This window comes from Carcharhinus amblyrhynchos, chromosome 17 (assembly GCF_965287045.1).
Source record: "Carcharhinus amblyrhynchos chromosome 17, sCarAmb.v2.hapA, whole genome shotgun sequence".
Taxonomy (NCBI): Eukaryota; Metazoa; Chordata; class Chondrichthyes; order Carcharhiniformes; family Carcharhinidae; genus Carcharhinus; species Carcharhinus amblyrhynchos.
This window is the reverse complement of record NC_137340.1, coordinates 2973078-3000665: the sequence shown is the minus strand read 5'-3', so window position 1 is coordinate 3000665 and position 27588 is coordinate 2973078. Positions and strand designations below refer to the sequence as shown.

Sequence of the window (27588 nt, the reverse complement as noted above, 5' to 3'; positions counted from 1 at the left end):
GTGTATCGAAGGCATGCAAGACAGCTCAATCATTTCCACATGACTTGTCTTCGCAGAATATTATGCACCAGATGGCAAGACAAAGTACCAGACACTGAAGTTCTCTCTAGAGCAAGTCTACCATCAGTCCACACACTGCTGATGAGAGCGCAGACCCGGTGGGCAGGTCATGTTATCCGTATGTCAGACGGGCGCATATCCAAGCAGCTCCTTTTTGGGGAACTCTCTGCTGGAAAACGCTCATATGGAGGGCAGATGAAACGTTTCAAAGACACACACAAAGCCTCCCTGAAATCACTTGACATAGACACGACCACCTGGGAAACGCTAGCACAAAACCGCCCTACCTGGCGCTGCCTCATCCACAAAGGCTGTCAAGCTCACGAAGCAAGGTGTATTGCTGAAGCACAACTTAAGCACGCACTGTGTAAGTCCAGAGACACCAGCGCAACAACTACAGTGTCTACACAAGTCTGTCCAATATGTGCCAGGACATTCCATGCCCGAATTGGCCCTGATCAGTCATCTTCAGACACACCGCAACCAGCCTCAAAATGACTAATGGTATCGAGGTCCTCATTGATGACGATGGATGAACAACCCCCCTGTTCATCGTTGTCATACCGTCAGCATGGTCTCGCCAATGTACCACACCTCGGACATCCTTTCCAGCATGTATCAGGTAGACAACATTGGCCAAGTTGTATGACTATGTACCATGTACCTGGTGGATGGTGTTCTCGTGTGTGATGGTGGTATCTAGGTCAATGATCCAGCATGTCTTACAGAGGTTGCCGTGGCAGGATCGTGTTGTGTCGGGGTCGCTGTTCTCCTGAAGGCTGGGTAGTTTGCTGCAAACAGGTTGTTGGTGATCTGCACACCTAAAAACTTGAAGCTCTTGACTATTTCTACTTCGGCCCCACTGATGTAGACATGAACATGTTCTCCACTACACTTCCTGAAATTGATGACTATCCCCTTCGTCTTGTTTATATTGAGGGAGATGACAAAGACAATTGTTGAGGGACGGGCTGTGTATGTACTTTATATGGAGTTTGACAAGGTGTTTGACATTTGACAAGGTCGCACATGGTAGGCTGATTCAAAAGCTAAAATCATATAGGGTTTGGGTTGGACTGACTACAGGGATACATAATTGGCCTGGTCATAAAAGACAGAGAGTAGTGATGGAAGGGTGTTTTTCAGAATAGAGATTTGCAGCTAGTAGTGTTGTTCAGGGATCAGTGCAGGGATCTGTTTTTTGTAGTATATACAATTGATCTGGAGGAAAGTATGGGTGATCTGATTAGTAAGTTTGCAGATGACATGATGATTGGTGGAGTTGCTGATGGTGCTGGGGATCATCAGAGGCTACAACAAGATATAGATAGATTGGACACTTGGGCACAGAATTGGCGGATGTAGCTGGGTAAATGCGGGATGGAGGATCAAATTTAGGTGTGAATTATACTGTAAATAGCAGAACCTTAGGAACAAATGTGAGTGCATTAACACCTTCTAACTCCCCTTGTCACCCACTTATCCTCCTCTACCTGTTGCCTATCCTCTCCCATTCCCTTCAGCATTGACATCCCCATGCCCCTCGTTAATCTGACTCTCTGTTTCTCAAGGTCACCTACATCCTGACCTTTCAAGACCCCCCATCCCATCAAACCATCCAATACCCCCACATAATGTTAGAATTGCCACTGCACCTGTTGCAAATACCTCCCCTGAATGTGGCTGTGCCTTCTGTGTCCCAGTGTTATGCACTGAATCTCCAGGACAAAATACTGTAGGTGACGGAGCAGACCCTGCTCTCAACTCTGTGTGAGATCATCACTGTCTAGTGAGTCCTTCCCCTGCCCAAAACAGGTGAGATCTACAGCAACGGTGCAGCGACCAACAGATGCGAAAGCAGTGCAGTGATTTGCTGGATTTGTGAACTATTTCACAAAATCTTTGCCCACTTTGCCACTGGTGTGTGAGGCATTGCACAGAGCTCAGTGCCAAGTAGGTGCGGTGGTATTGGGGCACAGAACAAGATGCTGTGTTCACAAAACTCCAACAATGAGTGATGACAATGCCAGTACTGAAATACTATAGCATCAACGATAAAATCACCTTGCAGTGTGACACCAGAGAAACAGATCTTGGAGCAACCTCAATGCAGTAAGGACAATCAGTTGGATTCGCATGCAGACCATGTTTGAGGATCAGTTGCCCATTGATGGGGCTTTTCTCCATGACATTTCAGGTCTAATTTGCATCGGTGTGATTGGCCAGCTGTTCCTGACAGAGGCGTGTAAAACGGGATGGAAGTTAAACCATTGAAGGGGGCATGGCCCCTGGACAGCAGTTAGATGCAAGCTCCAAGCCTCACCAATCTCAGCTGGCTGACAAGGCACAATGCTGAAAGTCTTGACATAACATGTCCTATATAGACTATCTAGACTAATGGAGGCAAGTACAACTAGATGGCACTACACTCAGATCGAGAAAGAGTGCCTGGCTATTATTCTTGCTTGTGAACATTTTCATCAGTTGCTGCTTAGGAGAGACTATTCTGACCACCAATCACTACAAAGCATTTTTCTCAAAACCACTGCTCTCTGTTTCAAAGCATCTGCAGAGCATGTTACTTTCTTCAAATCATCTGGACATGACATACAAGAAGGGAAACCGATGTAGATCGCTGACCCGCTGTCGAGAGCAACGCTTCTAAGAAGAAAGTTCAGGATGGGACAATGAAGTGTGAAATCTTCCAGATTCAACATGAGGCAACATCTCAAAATGAATTGGAAGCCATTAACCCAAAAGAGGCATTGATTCTGACAATGCATCCGACTCAATTCAAGCAAGATACCCAATAGGATGCAACTCTCCGAGCATTAGAAGTAGTGATGAGTGGATGTGGTCACAAGAGCATATTGGACATACTGACATGATTTGACAGCCCAAGATGGCATCTTATACAAAGCAAATAGAGTCATCATCCCTAAGGAAATGAGAGGAAAGATGCTGAAGTTCATCTATGCAAACCATCAAGGAATTGAATTGAGTCTGAGGAAGGTAAGAGATGCCCTCTACTGGCCAAACATAAACAATGAAATGAAAAACCTGATTGGCCAGTGGAGTGCTTGTGACAAGTAGCAAGGTAAACAAGCTAGAGAGCCATGGATGACGCATGACAGACCATGGACGAAGCTGGGGATAGACTTCTTCACTATAGCAGGAACTCATTGTCTTGTCACTATAGACAACTATTCTGACTACTGGGACTAAGTAGTCATGATGTGGAGATGCTGGCGTTGGACTGGGGTAAACACAATAAGAAGTCTCACAACACCAGGTTAAAATCCCACCAAATTTACTAGCAAATAAATTGGTTGGACTTTAACCTGGTGATGTGAGACTTCTTACTGGGACTAAGACCAGCTGACTTCAGTGCCATCAGGAGAAATGATAGAATGCCTGAAAACTCGCTTCATTTGTTCTGGCATTCCAGACTTTGTGACGAGTGACAATGGTCCTCAATTCACAAGCGAAGAGTCCAGCTGATTCAGAAAGGGTTGGGAAATTCAACACTACACTTCCCCACACTATCCGCAGTCAAATGGGAAGGCTGAGGTGGGAGTAGAAATTGCCAGAGGAATCATCAAGAAATTGAGCAAGTCCAACACCAATGGACACAAGGCAATCTTCGAGTGGTGAAACACACCAATTAAAGGCATGGAAAGTAGCCCAGTCCAAAGACTAATGCCATGCCACACCCAACCTACTCTTCTTACAGCAAAAAAAACCTGCTGAAGCCAGAAGTAATAGCAGACGTGAGTGAAAAAGATCAAAGTGAAATGGCAGAAAGACAAATTTCATTTTGACAAGACTGCCAGACTATTGAGCCATGTGAGCAGAGCTGGGCATTGGAGAACCAGTCAGGATACAAACCTTCATGCTCTCAATAGGAATCAGCCCAAGTGGCAATTCAGGACGTGTGTAGAGTTTTTGACAGCTCGACTGTACGCTGTATGTGGTGAAAATGAACAATGAAATATCCTAGCTCAAATGCAGATATATAAACACAAGCAGCAAAACTGTTCCTTCACAGCAATCGGCCGATCTGGAAGAAGGATCTCACCGGCTGTACTGAGTAGAGCGCTAATATTAATCCCAGAGGACCACATGTCTCCCAGTAACTGCAATGGAATAACAAGTTACCTTATCAACAAGTGCCATGGAAAGACACTCTCTGAAAAGGAATAATACCCAGATGAACAGCCAATGCAACACGTATGCGGACAATTAACAGACCTGCACACTTTAAGGACTATGTGTGTAATGCAGAGGCAGAAACTGACTTGTTTAACACGTGGGATCAGTGGGTGTATAATGGGTAACTTGGATAATTCACAGTTACACGTGATCATACTTACAAATGTGTTATTTGTTCGCTAGGAAAAGGAGAATGTTTGGGTTTTGAAATGTAGCAAAACTGGCTGTCCTACCTGGCTGTTTTGGTCATGTGGGGCAAACTCACTGTAGGCTGCCATTCAGATCAGTCCAATAAAGACCCCTCACTGAGGAACTCTGCTCTGTGTAAACATGAAACAAGGAGGACTGCTGCATTTGTGATTATTGTCCATGCAGATCACAAAATTTATAAAATTATCTTATGACTGTCTGAGATCTTCAGAAAGGTCACAGACCTTAACTGTATGCCTACATTAGTCTGGCTATCTTTTATTTCAGATTGCTATCATCCACAGTATTTTGCTTCTCAGATGATCTTTCCTGGGGTTTGATGCCCAGAGCTAAACACAGTCCTCAAAATGAGATTTGACAACAGTACTGCAAAATATAACAGCAGTAACAGACAGCAGTACTGCAAACTCTATGTGGAGGTTGCACATTCTCCTCATGTCTGCATGGGTTTCCTCTGGGTGCTCCAGTTTCCTCCTACAGTCCAAAGATGTGCGGGTTAGGTTGATTGGCCATGCTGAGAAATTGCTCCTTAGTGTCCTAGGATGTGTAGGTTAATGGGATTAGTGGGTATAAAATGTAGGGAGATGGGGGTAGGGCCAGGGTGGGATTGTGTTCGGTGCAGACTTGATGGGCCGAAGGGCCTCTTTCTGCACTGTAGGGTTCTATGATCTATGATCTATAAATGTAACCTTTCTTTTGTGTTCCAAACTTCCTGAGATAAATGCCAACATTACGTTAGCAACTTTGACTTCTCTTTGTACATTTCCATTCGCTTCCAATGATTAAGTGGACTCCTTCTTTGCACCCACAACTTATGGCTTCTCACTATGTTAGAAAATATTCCCATTCATCCACTACTCAACTACGAGAGTCTCAAGGTTAATTATCTAGAATGTGACAGGACTGGAGCTGAATTGAAGGTAGCACTGACAATGGCCTGATTATTTCATGGTGTAAAAATAGGCATTGTTAATCCTGGTATGATTACTGGGATAAGGGCAAACTAAGTTGTGAGTGGTAAATTCACTGTGACATGTTGACATATGAATAATGCTTGAGGATTGACTGTAAGGTATCATTAATCTGTTTTAATATTTTTAGAGGAAATCTGTACCCTGGTAATTGCTGAAGCTTTCCCTGAAGACTCTGGGACGTTTACTTGTACAGCTAGCAACAAGTATGGCACCATGTCGAGCACTTCTCATCTCACTGTACACGGTAGGTCACCACCATTTCTTTAATGTCCTACATTAAAAGCATGGTGCTTCAAATGGAAATTTAAAAGATCAATTTCTCCGGAAGAAGCAGTACATTATTCTAATTATACAAATAAAACCCAAGGGATTGGGCAGCAGTCTCACAGGATAAGGTACTAGGGGTTAAACATCTGTTTTACAGGAGTCGACAGCCACTGGCTGGGATGAGACAGCAATCTCAGGTTTAGCAACAGCCTGTCAGGGTTGAGAAGAGCAGGAACAGCCAAAAGTAAAATTTCTAAATTGGAAGAGGGCTAACTTCAACGGGATGAGAAGGAATCCAGTCAGGATAAAATGGTGCCAAACATTGACAGCAAAAGTGTTAACGGAAGAATGAATAATCTTTAACTGGAGATGTTTTCAGGTATGGACTAGGTAGATTCCAACAAGGGCAAAAGGCAGAGAAATGAAATCTGGGTCTCTTTGAAAGATGGGAGATCAATCATTTGCTGCAAATGAACTCTGCAATGGAGTGCCAGTCCAAATTCAGAGGGGAAGTGAAGAGGAAATAAGACTGGCAAAGTAAGAATATGGGAATAGGTTGGCAGTTAACATGAAAGGGAACTCAAAAATCTTTCAGCCAAACATAAATAGTAAGTGGGAAATAAAAGACAGGGTGTAGCCTATTTGGGACAAAGAGGGTGATGTGTGCTTAGGGGAACAGGGAAAGACTAGAATACTTAATAAATACTTGGTATCAAGTTTACTAAGGAGGACAATGGTGGCAAAATATTGATGGAATCAAAGGTGGTAAAACTGCTGAGAGAGGTAAGGATTGATAGCAAGGATATACTGAATAGGTTGGTGTTGCTTCAGGGATAAGTTGTCTGGTCCAGGTGGCTTAGCTTCATAGTTTTACCGCATAGCAAGAGGTCATTTGGCCCATCATATCCACGCTGGCCATGCAGCACCTATCTATTCTAATCCCATTTTCTAGCATTTGGTGTTTCAAGTGCTCATCTAAATGCTTTTTAAATGTTGTGAGGGTTCCTATCCCTATCATCCTTTCAAGCAGCGAATTCCAGATTTCCATCTGGGTGAAAGAGTTTTGCCTCAAATTCCATCTAAGTCTCCTGTCCCGTACCTTAAACCTATGCCGCCTGGTTATTAACCCCTTTACAAAGGAAAAGTTCCATTCTAGCTACTCTATCTGTATCCCTGCAGACCTCAACCAGGTCCCCCCTCAACCATCTCAGCTCCAAGGCAAATAATCCAGTCTATCCAGCCTCTCTTCATAGCTGAAACATTCCAGACCGGGCAACATCCTGGTGAATCTCCTCTGCACCCATTCCAGTGCAATCACATCCTTCCTGTACTATGGTGACCAGAACTGCCGCACTCTAGCTGTAGTTATACAGCTCCATGATAACTTCTCTGCTCCTATATTCTTTGCCTCAGCTAATAAAGGGAAGTATCCTATATGCCTTCTTAACCACCTTATCTACCTTTCCTATTACCTTCAAGAATGTTGAACATGCACCCCAAGGTCCCTCTGATCCTCTGTACTTCCTAGCATCTTATCGTTGCCCCCACCCCATATTCACATCAGATCATTAATATACACTACAACCATCAAGAGACCCAGCAGTGATCCCTGTGGTACACCACTGGACACAGGCTTCCAGTCACAAAAACAATCTTCAACCAACACCTTCTGTTTCCTGCACAAAGCCAATTTTGGATCCAATTTGCCAAATTGCCCTGGATCCCATGGACTCTTACCTTCTGGATCGGCCTCCCATGTGGGACCTTGTTAAAAGCCTTACTAAAGTCCGTGTAGGTTACGTCAACTGCACTGCCTATATCCATACACCCAGTCACCTCCTTGAAATTCAATCAGATTTGTTTGACATGATCTCTCCCTGAGAAAACCATGCTGACTGTTCTTGATTAGTCTTTGTCTTTCCAAGTGGTGGTTAATTCTGTACCTCAGAATTTTTTACAATAATTTCCCAACCAGTGATGTTAGACTCACTGGCCTGTAATTACCTGGGTTTCCCCTACTTCATTTCTTGAATAATGGTATCACATTAGATCTCCTCCAGGCCTCTGACCCCTCATCTGTGATGTGGAGATGCCGGCGTTGGACTGGGGTAAACACAATAAGAAGTCTCACAACACCAGGTTTATTTGATAGTCCAACCAGTTTATTTGACAGTAATCCCGCAAGCTTTCGGAAACGGTGTTCCTTCGTCAGGTGTGTGCAAGGTTCTGATCACAGAAAGGTATATAAAGACACACACAGTTTACAGAATATTGATTAGAACGCAAGTCATCTTCCTTCCTGACGAAGGAACACCATTTCTGAAAGCTTGTGGGATTACTATCAAATAAACTGGTTGGACTTAAACCTGGTGTTGTCAGACTTCTTACTGCTCTCATCTGTGGCCAGAGAGGATTTGAAAATTAGCTTTGGAGCCCCTGTAATCTCCACTCTTGCCTCCCACAGTAGCCTGGCATACATCCAGTCTGGGCCTGTGGATTTATCCACTTTTAAGCCCGCTAAAACCTCCTCCTTCTCAATACTAATCTGTTCAATTATAACATGCCCCCTTCCTGCTTTTTGTACCAACTCGTTCTTCTCCACAGTAAATACAGATGCAAAATACTCATTTAATACCTCACCTACCTTTCAGCTCCACAGACAGATTGCCACCTTGCTCCCTAATGGAGCGTACTCTTTTCCTGGTTACCTTCTTGTCCTTAATATACTTACAGGCACCTTATGATTTTCCTTTATTTTGCCCGCCAGTGTGTCTTCATGCCTCCACTTCACTCTCCTAATTCCTTTTTTGAGTACCCTGCTATAGAACTGCCTGTCTGCATCTCTCACTATTACGTCTCCAACCCCTATAGCTCTTAGCATTGTATCCCAGGATGCAAAGGGAAGGGATGGAGATAGCGGAAGGGCTTCTCATAATTGTCCAGTCTCCCTGGATGCGGGGAGAGGTGCCTGAGGATTGCTGAGTAGCAAAGGTGATGCCTCATTCAAGAAAGGACATAAGAATGTTTGTGGTAACCACAGGCTGGTCAGTTTAGCATCAGTGGTGGATAAAGTTTTAGAAACAATAATCAAGGAGAAAATATGGCAGAGGAATTAATTAATAAGCACCAGTGTGTATTTATAAAAGGAAGATCATCCTTAACTAATCCAATTGAACTTTTTCGTGCCATAATAAAGAACATTGATGAAGAAGTTGTCTAAATGGATTTTTAAAAAAGTGACTGACAAAGTAGAACATAAAATGCTAGTTAACAATTTTGAACCCCATGCAATAGGAGAGTCAGCGTCAGATTGGATAAAATAATGGCTAAAAGACAGGAAGCAGTGAGTTGTAGTAAATGATTACTTTTCAATCTGGAGGACATGTGGACAATGGAGTTCCCCAAGGGCACAGCTCCGTCTACCACTTTCTTTGATATCTAGAAATGACTTGTATTTTGAAATACAGAGCAATATTTCAAAATGTTCTGAATTCTAATTTGGAGCAGCGGCAAATGTTAAGAATAATGCCAATTGACTGCAACAGGAGACAGCTAGACTCGTGCAATGGGCAGACATGTGACAGATAGAATTTAAAACCAGGAAGTGTGAGGTGACACATTTTGATGGAATTAGTAAGGAAAGATACTGTAAACTTTTTGGCACATTACTAAAGAATCTTTAGGGACAGAGAGGCCTGAGCTGCCATCTGCACAGATCTTTGGAGGTGACAGGACAAATTGAGAGAGTGGTTAGCTAAGCATTGCGAGAGCTTGGGCCTCATAAAGGAAGGGGTTGGATAGAATTCCCCATTATCTTCTCTAGCAGCGCTGTTCCTGCTGGCTGGCATGGTAAGAACTCGCACCTCAATCCACACTTGGATTCACAATAATTTACAAGTGAGTATCTCTCAGAACCATCTAGTGAGTCGTTGTCGTGTATCCTATCCAAGGCAGCCTTCATGACACACAACACAGAATCACTGAGCAGAGACTGATAGCCAAGTTCCACACACATGAGGACAGCCTCAACCAGGAACTTGGGTTCATGTCACACTATCTGTAACCCCCATGACTTGCCTGGGCTTGCAAAATCTCACTCACTGTCCTGTCTGGAGATAATACATATCTCTTTAACCTGTGTTTAACCCTCTCTCCACTCACATTGTCTGCACCTTTAAGATTTGATTACCTGTAAAGATTCGCGTTCCAACCATTATCTTGTAAATTGAGTTTGTGTCTATATATGCCCTGATTATGAACACAACTCCTACTCACCCGATGAAGGAGCAGCGCTCTGAAAGCTAGTGGCTTTTGCTACCAAATAAACCTGTTAGACTTTAACCTGGTGTTGTGAGACTTCTTACTCTTCTATTCCACCAGGGTAAGTCCTCTCTCAGCCTCCTCCAAACTCTCAGCACGGCATCGTGTACTGAAAAACCTACTCTATATACAGATCTCCAGCACCTAACACCCATTCTCTCTCAGAGAATTTCACATTATCACCATCCCATCTGTCTTGTTTTCCTACACTCCATCCTCTGTCCCTAATAAGGAAGGCTCACCACACATGGGGGACACACACCTCACCCAACCTCTGCCCCATCCCCTCTGATCACATGCCTTTCTTTTATCTTCATACAGGCCAGGCTGGTACACAGTGAGAGGGCGAACCCAGACATGGGGAGGGAAAGCAGAGATCCTCGCCATCCCTGAACTTGAGGAGGTTACAGCTGAGCTTGTTGGGTTGACAGGGCTCATTGCTGTGGGGAAGAGGAGATTGGTCTCTCCTAATAACTGACTGTGGATCTCAGTCCCAATATTTAATCAGATCCTGATAGTCACAGTGAATCAAATGAACTCTGATACTGAAGCTCATCCACTAAAACTCTTCTTTGTATAGCACAGGCACCAGCAGGCAGTGACCAGCCAGGCAGCACTTCCCAGGACATCGGGACTCACAAAGACCTGCCACAGTGCTCACACGCACCCTCCACTAGCACAGACACTTTGGTGGGGCATAGATTAGACTTGGCGTCTTTGTCTGAAGAACACCTCACTGGCATGTACTTGCGGCAATCAGAAGTAGGGACGGTTCTGTCTCTGGCATTTGGAAGGGCAGCTGGAATTCAGCCACCCATTCAGGCCCAGTCAGATGGCAAACCTGTGGAAGCAGCTGTCAGCTCACTGGTGGACATGTAACGGCAGGCAGTGGAACATTGGACAGAGATTTGGCAGGCACTGAGCAGACTAGAGTGAACAATGGAGGAATCCGTCCACATTCTGTCTGATGTTGTGGCTCTGATATGTGAATGTTTCAAAGTCACCATGGGAAGGTTGAAGGCCAACATGGAGACCTTGATGGATTTGCATTTGGCCATGCACACTGACGCTGTAAGCTACTCAGGGACAAGCAACTTGACCCCCCCCCTTCCCCAGGTTCCCCTTCTGCTGCAGCAGTCAGGCCGAGGCCCCCACAGGGAAGATGAGCATCAGCCAGACATCCCAAGCACTCAGGACACTCCAAGGGTATGCAGCTGCTCAGAGTCCCCTCTGTGTCCACAATAACCCCAGCAACGCAAGCCATGGAGGGTGCTTCCGTCCCTCTATCAGGGCAGGCCTTTCCAGGCCTCAGGCCATCGAAGGACATATGCCAAGGTCACCACAGGCATCAGTGTAGCAGTCAGCAGGCTGCCTCCACCCTACTACTGCATCCTGCAGGCTGTATCCTGGTGGTGGGATTAGGAAAGTTAAAACATTTTGACATCGCCTTTGGTTCGTGGGTGTGCTATCAGTGCAAATTGCACTCACTGACCTTCCTTGGATGGGTGTGTGAATGTTCTGGTTAACTGACAGTGGTTTGACTTTGTGCTTTGAACCCTCTCATCTCGAGGTTTGCCGCTCATGTGACCATGTTTCATTGTAAGATGAAGAGTAGATGATGTCAGCCTCATCCTTGTGTGTTGTCAGGGGAGACGTGTTTAACTCTTTATAAGAAGTGCACAAGAGGAAAGTTGTGACCTCCTCCAGATGTCTTATATCCCGTCGGAGTCTGCCTGGGGCCTACCCACAGGGAGGATTACCCTCAGCTGGACACCCCAGTTGCTGCACTCAGGCCACCCTTATTCCTCAAGGGACAGCAAGCGTTGAGGCTTCTGATCCGCAACAACACTGGAGCAGCATCTGGGATTCTTCAGTGTCAGATGAGATCACGAGGCCAATTGCACCTCATTCGCAGCATCATTAAATGGTGCTGGAAACGTCAAGCCTCGTCTCACATTACTGGTGTTCCTCAGTGGACTTGACAGAGTGAGCACATTAGCTGATCACCACTGACTAAGATCTTACCTGAACGAGACATGAGTTCAGAATGCACAAATGTGAATGAAGAAACCGTACTGTCAGTGATGTGAAAGCTAATTACTGTGGATGCTGGAATCTCAAACAAAAACAGGAAATGCTGGAAAATCTCTGTCAGTCTGACAGCAGCTGTGGAGAGAGAATGGAGCCAAAGTTTTAAGTCAGGATGACACTTTGTCGGGTGTTAACCCTATTCTCTCTCCACAGAGGCTCATAGACCTGATGAGATTTTCCAGCCTTTTCTCTGTGATGGTTCAGCTATGCTGTGAGATGATGGAATGGAGGGCTGTGGGAGATATGTCAGATGACCTCACTTAGCTTACTGTTCCTGGAGCCTGTCAGTTATTTAAGGAATGCAGGGCCAAGAGCAAATCTGTCTCTTGTGTCTTCCTCATCAGCTTGTCACATTATATATTAATGATTTGGATGAGGGAACAAAATGTAACATCTCAAAGTTTGCAGACGATACCAAGTTGGGTGGGAGGGTGAACTGTGATGCGAATGCAGAGATCCTTCAGAATGATCTGGACGGTTGGGTGAGTGGGCAAATCACTGGCAGATGCAGTATAATTTGAATAAATGTGAGTTATTCACTTTGGAAGCAAAAACAAGAAGACAGATTACCACCTGAATGACCCCCCCCCCCCTCTGTCACAGGCCCCTCCCCTGCACATAGCCCTCACTCAGGTTCCAACCCACTCAGACCCCACTCCCTTGGCAGTGCCAGGGTGCCAGGTGGGCAGTGCCTGGTCATGCCCAGATTGCTTAGAAGCTCCAATAGGCTCCAAGACTGAGGCTGGATGGATGTGTGTTGGGGTTGTTGATCATGTCAGTGAGGGAGGAGCCACGATTGTCAGAAGGGAGGCTGAAAGTTTGCTTGAGGATTGGGGAATATTCATGGTCTTCTTGCCTCACAAGATGTGCTGGAGACAGTGGCTGCAATGTTCTATTGCTAACACTTTTTTTTTAAAGTAAGCTTCCCTAAATTGTTTAATTCCATACCTGAGGGCAGGTTTTATAAAATCCCACTCATGGGACTCATTACTCAAGAATAGGAGCTTCTTGGAACCTGTACATAATCCCCTGCAATGTGTCCCTGTGAATGAGGCTCATGGCTAGGAGTGACCTTTCTTAAATCTGGCTCTGGATTGTAGAGAAACTGCTGCGTTAACATTTATTTTGTGTAAACTGAGTCTCATCCTGTTTGATAACCTTCTCCGCAGGAACTGAAGACAGTAATGCTGTTAGTATGAATGCTTCAAGCTCTGTAACAGTCGAGGCCAGTGAGGCTAGAGTGCCAGCCCAGCCAAACAAAACACTGCTGCGTCCCACTGCCCACTTAAAACCCAAACTGGAGGGCGTTCTTGTGAACCATCATGATCACAAACCGAAAGCAAGGCTGCGAGTGCATTTCAAATTGCCTGAAGATGACACTGGAAATGAGCCTTCATTTGGGAGGGAACATGGCGCAACGAATGGACAAAATACTTGGGCGTCAGGGCCAATCTCACCCACTAAGGAGCCGCCACCAGTATCTGCCAAACCAAAACTGTGAGTATTTAATATGCTATTTATAGTCATCTGAAGCACTGAGAGTTTGAGAGCAGAACGTTTCCTGATTGATGTATTCGTACCATGATGCTATTATTCCGATAGTTGTTACTGACAGTTCTATTGGTTGCTTCAGTTTTGAATGTTCTTCTGCCATTAAAGCAGACTTGTGGCACCAGACAATGTACAAAGATTGAGATGCACATTTTAAAATGATAAACTTCCTGATAGATTCATGCTGCAATCTGAAGAGGTCTTGGAGGAAGTAATGTTTTGTTCTACTAATAAAATTCAACCCTCTGATAGGACAGGCAGCTTTGAACACTGGGGCCACCTTTCCCGTGAATGGCAGTCCAGGTCCTGGCTCTTCCTAAATTGGCTGCCACCTGTAAAATCCTTCCTGACATCCCAGTATCCGCCTGGGCTCAGGAATGCTTGTGGTCTCAGCAGGAGGAATTCTGAGGGTTTCTGAAAGATTTGGGCCGTAGAATGAAAGCACAGAGATAGAACGTTCACCCCCTGACTCAGTGTTTATCTCCACATTCATCCAATCCGACACCTCTACATTCTCCAATATCTATTAGAATCATAGAACCCTACAGTGCAGAAAGAGGCCCTTCGGCCCATCGAGTCTGCACCAACCACAATCCCACCCAGGCCCTATCCCATATCCCTACACATTTACCTGTTAATCCCTCTAACCTACACATCTCAGGGCACTAAGGGGCAATTTTTGGCTTGGCCAGTCAACCTAACCCGCACATCTTTGGACTGTGGGAGGAAACCGGAGCACCCGGAGGAAACCCACGCAGACACGAGGAGAATGTGCAAACTCCATACAGACAGTGACCCGAGCCAGGAATCGAACCCAGGACCCTGGAGCTGTGAAGCAGCAGTGCTAACCACTGTGCTACCGTGCCGCCCATAATGCAGGATGCATTAGCATCCTGATTTTTCAAGCTAATGGCTGATTGCCTGTTTTAAAACAAAAATATATAGACCCTCCAAGACTGCTAACAGTGAATTCCACTTTTTGTGGTCAAGCGTGGTTCCAGAATTTGGACCCTGGGATCCAGACTAATGAATCCAGAACTTCCAGCAAGATAGCAGCCACCAGCAGTCTCTGCTAGTGTCTCTGTTGAAGTATGTGGCAGCGAGAGACAAGTCAAATACCTCCAGTGTGCACATCTCATCCGGATTCCCCCAGAGACTGGAAAACTGGCTGTCTACTCCTAGTAGGGGATAGTACGTCGCAATGTCCCACCTTCTGAGGGAAAAAGGTACCTCCGTTGCAAGAGGGCTACATTTAACTAAAACTTGATAACAGATTCCTCTTTGGAGGGCCACATAAAAAGGAGTGGGTCAGGTACTGAGATTGGTATTGATAGATCCAGTTTGAATAGCTGGATGGCAGCATGAATCTGAGTAGTACTGTAATCTAGCTCTCTGTCCTGTCCTGTAAAGTTCAGCTCCCTGTAGTGCCGGGTTCTGAATAAACCTCACTGTCCTGAAGAGTATTTCCTTTGCAATTCAGTTTCACTTTGCATTTAAAGCAATAAAGGATCTGAAAGTTGCCATTGCTGTTGGGGCCTGAAGACTAATTATGGGGTTTGGCCCAATTTTGCCAGCTGATTTTGAGTGAGTTGGCAAAGTGGCAAAGTTGGGTGAGTATTTCTCAGGATTTGTTGCTTATCCAATTCACAGGCCGTCATCCAGCAGCCAGGCTGACTTTCCATTGCCAAGTGTGTTTGCACTTCTCATGCATTCTCCTTGAGAAGGACTTAAAATATAGCACCACGTACATGTTTCACATCCAGATGAACCTGAATGGTTAAGTATTGATTTAAAATGGGTGCTGCATTGAAATGTATTTCAAAGGTTTGCAGCTATTTTGATTGTTTTTGGGAATGCCACTATTCACAGTCAAACATTGTTTCGCTGTAGTACATTATTGATTTGACATTTGCAGCTGTTATGGTCTAAGTTTTTGCATTTTTTGGATTGGGTTGCAGACCCTTATATTTCATCCGTGACTTTTCAGCTACAAGTTAAGTTGTTGCAACAACAGTTTTGAACATAGGTACCTTGTCGTGCATGGCTGCTTTTTTTTGTTTTAAAGGAGAAAAAGGATCACAAGACAAGGGAGGCAGCCTTAGCATCCATCCTCACATAAACCGACATGTCTTTATGAGGCGAAACCTTCACTGTCTTTGACAAAGAAGACAGACCTTAGACAAGATTGAGGACAGAGATGGCTCTGCCAGTGGCAAGAACTGCTGGTTCCTGTTCCATCTACTCCCCCCCCCGGCCCACCCACTCACCCACCCACCCACCCAAGTTGCTGAATAGTTTCTGCTTTGGTGTAATACTTCGGCTTCTCATGGGTGGTGATTGTCCCTTTAAGATTCAATCAGTAAAGTAAGGGTCATATGACCCAGGGAACCAATCAGTGAGCAGGGTGGGGGATCACCCGAGTAAACATGGGCTTCTGCACTTCAGAGTCACCTTGGGAGCTGGCTGCAGCCACGAGGGCGCAAGCCTCTCTGTAGTTTTAACCTGTAAATAAACAAGTTGCATTTTCCTTAACCTGGCAAACAAGCATCTTTACACCATGCTGACTTTGCTCGCTTCACTTCTCCTTCAAAGCTCAGCATTCACCCTTTACTACATTATGTTGTGCCATCTTACTGAGCATTTGTTGCTGCTTCCAGTTTTGTGTGGATCTTACTTCCTGACAGCTGTTCCCCAGGCCTTGCCTGAATTGATCCTGTGGATTTATCTTTGACCCTGTCTGGCTTTCCTGATGTCACTGTTTCCAGTGGGTTAAACAGGCTGCTCCTCACTCCTCTGTTGATATATTGGAACTGCTAATGCAGACTACTAAGATCTGAGAGCACTTCCTAACCCTCCACCAGACACCCAAATGTAATCATTCTCATCAGCCCCCACCAAACTCTGTCTGCCAGCTACCGACTACATTCCCTTCCTTAGTAACTGGTTCAAACTGAATCAAACTACAACTTTATTGCCCCAATTCCTGGATTATAACAGTGACTACACTTCTAAAAGTATTTATGAGCTGCAAGATTCTTCAGATTATCCAGAAATATGAAAGGCATGATATAAATTCAAGTTTCTTTCTGACCCCGATTTAGCAACCTGCACTCTCATCTAGCCTGGTTCCCCACAAAGGATAAAATTCAATTATATATTAGATAATTAGCACTTTTTAAACTTTATTCTTCTAACCGAGTTGAAGCATAGGAAAATATTCTTTGAAGTATTGACTCAATCTTCACAGGTTGACTGAAGTATCATGAAGGAAACCAGACCAGTTATTTTAAATGGTAAAACTGAATCATAAGGCTGCACATGTATATCTGTATTTATACCTACCATGGGAGTGATTCTTCAGAACAAATAGGACAGCTTAACTGCTTTGCTTGATATAAGCCTCCATTTTTTGTGTAACACAATTTCTTTATAAAATTCTGTAGGACAGATAATGAATAAAAAAATCAGGACTGCAAGGGGAAACAATAATATCTGTAGACCATTTTGTACTAACATATCCCGTTCAAAATATGCAAAACTATTTCTAAATGGTTTAACTGTCTTTTCTTGGTCTGGAGGCCTCAGGGATTTGAGGAATTCTTTGACATGTTTTGACATCTATTTCCTCTAATTTCCAAGAACAGAGATTAAGAGTATACAGTCCTGTGAAATGACAGTTATATCGGCCAGGAATGAATTTGGGTGAAGGGGGTCTTGCCTTGACATGGAGTCCCATATCACTTTTCTCCTGGAGGCCCTAATGCAATTTAATTTCATTCAGGCACTTACCTGGGTAGCCCAGTTCTCCCATCGGATTAAGCCCCCAGTAGGCTGGAAATCTGACCCCCGAGACCATTGGTCAATCAGAGGCTGGCCGCTCTGCACTGCCATCGTGAGTGCTGCCTGCTGCCAGTATTACAGTGGGCACTGCAGAAGGGAGCAGCAAGTAGATCCCTAGATAGAAATGAGTGTAGGTGTAATGATAATTGTGGGGAGAAGAGAGATAACAGGGTTTAATGGGTGGCCTTCCCAGATGGTGACCCGCAGCTGATTGAATTCCAGCAGCCACAGGATAAGGCCCTGAAGTGGTCTTCAGGCAGAAGACAGCCTGCAGGACCTTACTGCCCTGGATGTTTTAATCAGAGGGGAGAAAGGAAGGTGATGGATCTCCACTTGCAATCTTCTCCCCAATCTCACAGCCCATCCGCCTGCCTCCAAACCCACCTGGGGCGTATTATGTCACCGAAATATTTGCATGAAAAAGCATCATTCAGTCTAGTGTCTGAACTGGCGCTAGTTCACAGAATCATAGAATTCCTACAGTGCAGAAGGATGCCATTCGGCCCATCAAGTCTGCACTGACATCAATCCCACCCAGGTCCTATGCCTGTAACCCCAAGTATTTACCTCGCTAGTCTCCCTGACACTAAGGGGCAATTTAGCATGACCAGTCCACCTAACCGGCACATCTTTGGAGTGTGGGAAACCCATGAGATGCGGGAAGAATATGCAAATTCCACACAGTCACCCGAGGCCGGAGTTGTGCTTGGATCCCTGGCAGCTGTGAGGCAGCAGTGCTAACCACCGTACCACCCCTCAACTGTAGTTCCAGTTAATATCATTTCCCTATGTTGTTTTATATACTTCCTTTGCATATGTCCATCCATTTCCCTTTTTTAACAGTAGCAACTTGCATTCTTTTAGCATAAAGGTACCCCAAAGTCTGTCTCTTATAGGCACAAGGAAGTTGATCAAGTGTCAGAAAGGGAAGTGTTAGAAGTGATGGCCAGAAGATGGGTCAAAGAAATGAGTTTTCAGGAGGCTTTTTTATAAGTGAGCTGAGTTGACACTCAGACCATACAGGCAGTTCATAAGAGTTTCATAAGAGAAGCATTCATAACGAGTTATAGAAAATGCCTAGTCATTTATATATTAGTAGAACTATGAACTTCAAATGGTAAAAGAGATATTTACACTTTTACTCAGAACACAGCTCACACAATCAGTGTTGTGGGTAATCAGCACACACCTCACTTCACTTGCCTTTGCTTTACATGCATTTCGTATCTGTCACACTGTTGGAAGAAGAATACGCAGATGGGAATCAGTGGAATAGGGCAACCCTACACGGAGGAATGGTCAACAAAATGTTTTGAACCCAGATGGGCTGCAGGCCACCCTCCACTGTGGTAAAGCATCTTGGGGTCTCAACGTTATGTGGAAAAAAGTCTAATTGCCCTTTGCTCTGTTAATAATGCTGAGTCTGAGCTCCCTTGTTACCAATTGATTAACCAACAGAAACCAGCTTGTGATCTGAAGTAGAAACCCCTTTATAGCTGTGTCTGCCAATATTATTTCATTAGTGATGCAAGTTGACAAGCTATTTTATTGTTGTGCAGTTTCTATTCCTTTGGATTTATCCTGTTTTGTTTAGAATGAATAGGTTTACGTTGTGGATCCTGTTGCTGTATTTGAATTAAAATCTTTGACATCTGCTAAGCCAAAACCCCGGATTAATTATGTACTTTCATACAACAATTAAGTGACAATTGTTTTTTATTTGTTTATTGCTGAAGGAATAATTCAGTCAAAGACAGACTGTTTCACGTTCTCATTAATGTAAGCCAGCTGTCTGTAGACCCCCAGAACTTGCAAACAGGATTGATGATTTAATTTGTAACCTTGCTGAAGAGAACATTCAATGATAACCTCGTGAACAAAGACTACAGTCAGAGGTTCTAATTAGAGTGCTTCTTCCCGGCGCATATTCTCTTTCAGTTTTTCTTCAAAAGTTCCCACAACACTCAGATCATAAAGGCATTTGTTTTAGTGGCAAACATCAGCACAACTGATGGGCGGCACAGTAGCAAAGTGGTTAGCACTGCTGCTTCACAGCTCCAGGGTCCTGGGTTCAATTCCTGGCTCATGTCACTGTCTGCGTGGAGTTTGCACATTCTCCTCGTGTCTGTGTGGGTTTCCTCTGGGTGCCCCGGTTTCCTCCCACAGTCCAAAGATGTGCGGGTTAGGTTGATTGGCCATGCTAAAATTGCCCCTTAGTGTCCAGGGATGTGTAGGTTAGAGGGATTAGTGGGTAAATGTGCAGGGGTTTGGGGATAGGGCCTGGGTGGGATTGTGGTCAGTGCAGACTCGATGGGCCGAAGGGCCTGTTTCTGCACTGTAGGGTTCTATGTTCAACTGATTTTAGTCTCCTCAATCGATGATATCTACTGCGATGAGATGACACAGACTTTACAAATCCTGGACGCGTGTCCACATTGTCACACCGGCGGAGTAGGTTCAAAGAGCCAGCAATGTCAGCTTTCCAGAGATCGCGTAGTCCTTTTCAAAGGGCTTCGGTTAAAAACAAACAAGAACCTCCCACTCACATGCACACTGGGACACCCCCCACCCCTCCCAACACATATACAGCAAACCTCTGCAATGTACCTGGGGAGCCTCCCCCATAGAAATCCCCAAAGGAATCAACCCCAGCAGCCTAACACTGCTGCTGCCATAGTGGGCAGTGCCAGGAGGGCCAGGGGGCAGTGCCATAGTGCCAGCAGGCAGTGCCTGAGTACTGCCCAGGTATGGCCCTTTCCCCTCAAAGGCTATACTTAGCTATGCACCGCCAGTGGATTCCCCCCACCTGCTTCCCAAAAACCTGTTGTAAATCTTATTGACATGATGACGCGCTGGTGAGGGCTAAATCCAAATGTGGGGGGAATGGCGGGAAAGCCCACTAATCAGGTCTTTAAATGAGGTTCCTGACCTTCCTGGGTGGGAGTCTTGTTATGTCAGTGGTGGGCGGCAGGGACAATTGTGCTGCTACATTTTGGTCTCAGAGAATCAAGGGTAATGGGGAAGGGACAGGAAAGTGGGTGGATGTCCAAGATCAGCTATGATCATATCGAATGATGGAGCAGGCTTGATGGGCCAAATGGTCTACTCCTACTTCTTGCGTTTTTGTGTAGTCCCAAAAGTCCCAAAGGGCCATGTAAAAGAGGCAGAGATTGGAGTAATGGGTACATCTATGTCCCTTTATCCTCCTCCTCGATCTCAGAACTGAGCATTCCCAGCACAGTGGAGAAGAACATTGGGGATGGTATTTTTTCTTGGGGATGGTATTTTTCTTCCTGATTTATGGATAAACAGAACAGTAGTTTTTAGCCCAGTTGATGATTATGCTCTCAGATGAAGGGAGTAACTTAAACCTCTTTAGGTAGACAGACATACCAGCAAGTTGCTGAGGAAAATAAGTCTAAGAATCTTTCATGTGCTCCTCCAAAATTAAAATAACAGTGAATGGCGAGTGAGATCTGGACCTCAAGGGAGATGCAAAATGATCAGTCTATGGGAGAGGGAGCAGGGAGCAGGTCCCAAAAGAAAAGGAGAAAGGTTCCATGAAAACCTTTAAGTGATGACAGGAAATGTGCAACAGATCCTGCTCAGTAAAGTTAAGGATGAGGAGCAGAGGAAGGCTCCAAGTCTAAAGTGAGAAAGCTGCAGGAAGCAGATTTACAGCAGATTAGGCCTGTGAGGTGCCAGAGATCTAAGGAGCCAAAGGCTGTAATCCTTACTATGGGCCTATGAAGTGGTGGTATTGTATTGGAACAGCTGAATAACTGAGAGAGTGTGTAAAAGATGAAGCTTGAATGCATGTGGCGATCCAGAACAGAGAAACATCGGAAGGAGAAATCAAAATCCTGGAGTTGGACCCTTGTGGAAGAGAGAAAAGGAAAAGTTTCAAAGTGATTACTCTGGACTTTGAGATTGGAAACCCTTGTGTGAAAGACAGAATTCCAGTGAGACTAGTGTGACATATATCGGAGGGGGAGTTGGTTCGAGATACAAAGCATCCGTTTGGGATCTGTCACTTGATTTCGGACTGTAGTGTGTCCGACCCACCTATTGGATTACTGGACCGTGTACTTTCTGTCTGCATGAGAATATAAGTTGTAATTTGAATCTGTATATATCTATAAAAGTATAGTTGTGGGTGAAGAAGTAGCATAATAATCCAATGGGATGAAGGAGTACAATATCAAGGGTGGGAGTCTTAGCAGTGTTGAGGAGCAGAAGGACCTTGGGGTCCGGGTCTATAGGACTCTTAAATCGGCCTCACAGGTGGAGGATTGGACAAGAAGGCGTATGGTGTACTGGCCTTCATTAATCAAGGGATTGAGTTTAGGAGTCGGGAGGTAATGCTGCAACTTTATAAGATCCTTGTCAGACCCCACTTGGAGTACTGTGCGCAGTTCTGGTCGCCTCACTACAGGAAGGACGTGGAAGCTATTGAAAGGGTGCAGAGGAGATTTACAAGGATGTTGCCTGGATTGGGAGGCATGCCTTATGAAGATAGGTTGAGGGAGCTGGGTCTCTTCTCCCTGGAGAGACGAAGGTTGAGAGGCGACCTGATAGAGGTTTATAAAATGTTGAGAGGAATAGATAGGGTGGATTCTCGGAGGCTATTTCCCAGGGCTGAAATGGTCACTACGAGAGGACACAGGTTTAAGGTGCTGGGAAGCAAGTACAGAGGAGATGTTAGGGGTAAGTTTTTCACTCAGAGGGTGGTGAGTGAGTGGAATCGGCTGCCGTCGGTGGTGGTAGAGGCGAACTCACTGGGGTTTTTTAAAAGACTTCTGGATGAGTACATGGGATTTAATGGGATTGGGAGTTACACATAGTTCTATGGCCTGGTAGGTATGGATATGACCGGCGCAACTTATGAGCCGAAGGGCCTGTTTGTGCTGTAGTGTTCTATGTTCTATCATATAATTCATCTTTTCTTGTTCAATATATATTTTGCTTGTTAAAAGTACATTAGTGGACTCTGTGACTCTATTCAGTAGCTGCTCACCACATGTCTACATAAAAAAAATTCGAATCTATCAGACATAGTTCCATCCTGGGACCTAACTTGCCAGTAGTAAAACCAGCTGGGATCATAATGGTCCATAACTTTGGAGCTCCAGGACAGTGTATCTATCATCACCAAACTCCACTGCCTGGACTGCCCAACCTCTCTCCCTACCCCCCTCGAACTGCACATCCCCCGGACTGCGTGAACCCCCTGCTCCTGACTAACCCCTCAAAGACCTGTCTAACTCAGCCGTGATATATTCAGTGAGCCGGCCTCCACTGCTTTCTGCAGAATAAGTTCGAACACTAATATCCATCTCAGAGAAGAAACTCCTCCTTATCTCCATCTGAAATGCGAGACCCCTTATTTTGAAATTGTGCTCCCAGAATTCATTTTGATTACTTAAAGTTTTTAAAATTTCAAGTTGTGGCTTCTGAATCTTCAAAACAAAATTAACCCAACAAACTTCAGGAAGTGGAGTTTAAAAAAATGCTGCAACAGACCACCTGAACAGTATTAAAATGTACCGAGCAACAATTAGCTACTGTACAGAACTCAGCAAAGCATATTCCTCCAGGAGTTTGGTTTGTCTGGAGGTGATTTGTGGTGAATGGTTTAATGTGTGTTTGACTTCCTTCCCTGGATCACTGCCAAAAATCAAAACTATGTTGGCTTCACTTTGCCCTGCTTTGTCTTGTTATATTCTGGGCAAATGCTTATTTGATTTTTCTAATTCATTTTTTTGTTTAGTTTATACTCTTGTCCTTTCGTATAACTTGGATTTACTGAAGGATGTACTTACACTGAGTGATTGCTCCCTTAGATTTGAGAGCCCTGGCTCTGGGCAATGTCTCATAGTGTGAGTGTGGGCTGAATTGAAACACAGATACTGCAAGTTATTTCCCCATTCGGTGAGGCTCCTGCTTGTACAGTGGGACCTCCATTCCTTGACTTTTCACTGAATTTCCCAAATCATCAACATCGCTGGCAAAGTTACAGCTTTGCTCCCATTCCTCTTAAAACATGTTTACGCTGTGGTCCAGCCCCTGTAGGCTGTACGAGTAGGTCTAGTGAAATTCAATAAGCTTTAGAATCATAGAATCCCTACAGTGCAGTAGGAGGCTGTTTGGCCATCAAGTCTGCACAATCCCACCCAGGCCCTATTCCTGTAACCCCACATATTTACCCTGCTAATCCCCCTGACACTAGGGTCAATTTCGCATGGCCAATCAACCTAACCCGCACATCTTTGGACTGTGGGAGGAAACCGCAGCATACGCAGGAAACCCACGCTGACACTGTGAGAATGTGCAAACTCACACTGATAGTGACCCGAGGCTGGAACTGAACCCAGATCCCTGACTTTAGACCAACATTTCTCACTCTCCAACTGAATATGAAATTCATAGAATTCCTACAATGCAGAAGAAGAACATTCAGCCCATCGACTCTGTACCGACAACAATCCCACCCAGGCCCTATCCCTGTAACACCATGTATTTACTCTGCTAATCCTCCTGACTTTAATGGACAATTTATCATGGCCAATCTACCTAACCCGCATTCTGTGGAATGTGGGAGAGACCGGAGTACCTGGAGAAAACCCACGCAGACACAGGGAGAATGTGCAAACTCTACACAGATAGTAACCAAAGCTGGGAATCGAACCCAGGTCCCTGGAGCCATGAGGCAGCAGTGCTGACCACTGCACCATCATGCCGCACTAATTCATCAACTTCAGTATTACAGCACGGTGAACACCAGTTCACGGTGATACTAATATTAACGTGCACCAAAATGTTTCCAGTGGTCTGTACAAAGCTCAAAGACAAGACTGTTGTACTGAACTTGATTGCCTTCCTGCTGGACACAATTATGATATTGCTGTGATTAATGATGACTTCGTTCCTAGTTCACTTTCATTTATTATACGATAGATTTTAGTTCAGATATAAGAGAGGTTTCAAGACCTCTTACAAGACAGAAGCAGATTTTTTTAAAATTTGTCCATGGGATGTGGGCACTGCTGGCTGGGCCAGTATTTATTGCCAATCCTTAAGGGCATTTAAGAGTCAACCCCCTTGCTGTGGGTTTGCAGTCACGTGTAGGCCAGGTTTAGATGGCAGGTTTTCTTCCCTAAAAGGCATGAGTGAACCAGACAGTAGTTGCACAGTCATCATTGGACTTGCAATTCCAGAATTTTATTGAATTCAAATTTCACCATCTGCTATGGTGTGATTTGAACCTGGGTCCCCAGAGCATAAGCCTGTGTCTCTGGATTACTAGTCCAGTGGCCTTAAGATACAGGAGCGAATTAAACCATTCGACCCATCAAACCTGTTCCACCATTCGATCGTGGCTGATATGTTTATCAACCCCGTTTTCCCTCCTTTTTCCCATAACCATTACCTTACCAATCAAAAACCTATCTCTGAGTTAAACACTAATGTAGAGATGCTGGCGTTGGACTGGGGTAAACACAGTAAGAAGTCTCACAACACCAGGTTAAAGTCTAACCAGTTTATTTGATAGTAATCCCACAAGCTTTCAGAAATGGTGTCCCTTCGTAAGGTGTGTGAGCCTTCCACACATCTGACGAAGGAACACCATTTCCAAAAGCTTGTGGGATTACTATCAAATAAACTGGTTGGACTCTAACCTGGTGTTGTTAAACACTGATACCATATGTCACTGTCTCGCTGAGTTCATCTTGGTGTTCCACTTTCCAGTCTCCAATCCCATGTGCTTATCATGTCCACATATCCTTTTAACTTCATTTCCTTCAATGATGAAATGTGCTGCTGTGATAATCCATTGCTCAGCTTCAATACTCCCTGTGTAAAAACATTTGCTCTTGGTCCTGAACCTCTTAGTGTTTAATCTTAAAACTATGACTGTGATTTTCTGGCCCACCGTGGCGGGGACCCACTGTGACGGATTTGGCGGACCAGCCAGTAACGTATTGACTTTAATCGGGACTGGAAGATCCCGGAGGAGGGTGGATGTGAAAAATTCCAGTTATGTCTTATTGTTCTAGATTATCAGTCACTGGGAAACACCATTTGTATCGACCCTTCTCATTCATTCACTGCACTCAAACACCCTTTAACTTCCTCTGTTCCAACAAAAAAACTATCCCCAATTAAATCTGTCTTCATATCCATACTTCATTAAACCAAGCAACATCCTAGATAGTCTCTGCACATTCTTTTATTCTTTTCTTCCTTGTGTGGTTATCCAACTTCATCTTAAATGTCCAGTCAACCCACCACCCCGCCCCTGCCCCCACCACCAAAAAGGAGTCTGAGTTGCTATGGCAACATGCATGTCTTTCTACATGTCTGTTTAGTCTATAGGTATGAATTTAAATGACACTGGCTCTAATTTCTATCTTTCAAATAACTAGCCAGCGATCTCCTCCAATCTTACTGCCCATCATAGGTGTGTGTTGGAAGGATTTGCAGCTAGATTCTCAAATTGTTTCATCATTTTATGGCCATCATGGAATGGGACTCAAACCTGGAACCTCAGTCTCAGAGGCAGGGATACCACCCAATGTTCACAAGACAACGTGAAAGTACAAATGTCACTTACCGATAGAATCATAGAATCTACAATGCAGAAGAGGGCCATTTGGCCCATCAAGCCTGCACTGACAACAATCCCACCTAGGTCCTGTCATAACCCCACATATTTACCCTCCTAATCCTCCTGAAATTAAAGGGCAATTTATCATGGCTAATCAATCTAACCCGCACATATTTGGACTGTGCGAGGAAACCGGAGCAGCTGGAGGAAACCCAGCAGACACAGGGACAATTTGCAAACTCTACACAGACAGTCACCCGAGGCCGGAATTGAACCTGGGTCCCTGGCGCTGCGAGGCAGCAGTGCTAACCACCGTGCTGCCCCTGTATTGAATTTAATTTACCAATTTGCCCTCTGCATTAACTGCCCTCCACCCTTCTTTGAAAGCTAAGGGGCCGAATGGCCTCCTTCTGTTTATGTTCTGCTTTTCTGCTTTTCTTCTAAACCTGTCACGAGCTCATTAATATCCATCTGTGAGAGCATTGATTTAATTGTCCATCTGCTAACATTCCAGGCTTTCCGCAGAATTGCACTGAAGTGTTGGCCAACGTTGTGTCCCTACAGCAGGAAGTAAACTCACAACCTTCTGCCTCAGCAGGCAGCGTGCTATCACTGAGTAAAAGTTAGCCTTGAAAGATCTGTTCCATCTCCAAGAGAGTTTGTTTAACAGATTTCACCATGTATAGCATAGTAAGGTGGAATGGTTTGTATGAAGCCATACATGGCTTCACAAAACGATCCAAACATAGTTTTGCCAAATATCTGGCACAATGAAAGATGGCCAAATAAAGGCAACAGATGTGACAGTGAATATGTTTTCCACTGAATCTGTTTGGACATTTTGCTGCAGTTTATGTGTCCTTCAGCGATCCACGGTGGTAGTGATTGCGTATGTGGTGAGTCCCCGGTCTAAACCAGTGGAGATACTGAGCAGACACTGAGAATGCAAGTTAACCCCTCCTACACTTTCTAAAATCTGCAGAGCTGTGAAGATGCAATGGCCGAGGAGAGGTTAGCCTGCTCACTCTCTTGGCTAGTGCATGACGGAAATAGGCTGAAATGAGTGACATCTAAAATGAATCTACTTTTGGTATGTTTGTGTTTGGCACCTTCAGTAGTAGAGATAATGGCTGGAATTCGCCAATGTTGTACCATCACTGCCAGTGAGAATGGAGAATTTGGCGTTAGCCAAATCTCCATTCACAGCAGCGGGACTGGAGAATCCCAGCCATGGATGAGGTCAGAGAATCCCAACCAATGTTTTCACTGCTGATTTTTGAGTGACTGTTAGCAAATAATACATCTCCAGACGGACAGATTTTAACTCAGCCTGTTACATAGATAGGGTGTGCCTCAAAGAAGAACGGATTTGTTTTTTTGGCAAAGATCCAGGCTTAGATCTGGACCCTGACTCTGTTTTTTAAAGGATCATTAACATAGAGTAGGGAATGGTTG

At 44.7% G+C, this 27588-nt stretch overlaps 1 protein-coding gene across 1 annotated transcript in view; it reads left to right on the top strand.

Moving 5' to 3' along the window:
• mypn (myopalladin) overlaps positions 1-27588 on the top strand; it is a 208245-nt gene that overhangs the window by 112950 nt on the left and 67707 nt on the right. Inside the window, exons 9-10 of the mRNA XM_080205403.1 lie at positions 5584-5700; positions 13304-13631. Coding sequence (XP_080061529.1) covers positions 5584-5700; positions 13304-13631 — 445 coding nt within the window. The remainder of the gene's footprint in view (positions 1-5583; positions 5701-13303; positions 13632-27588) is intronic.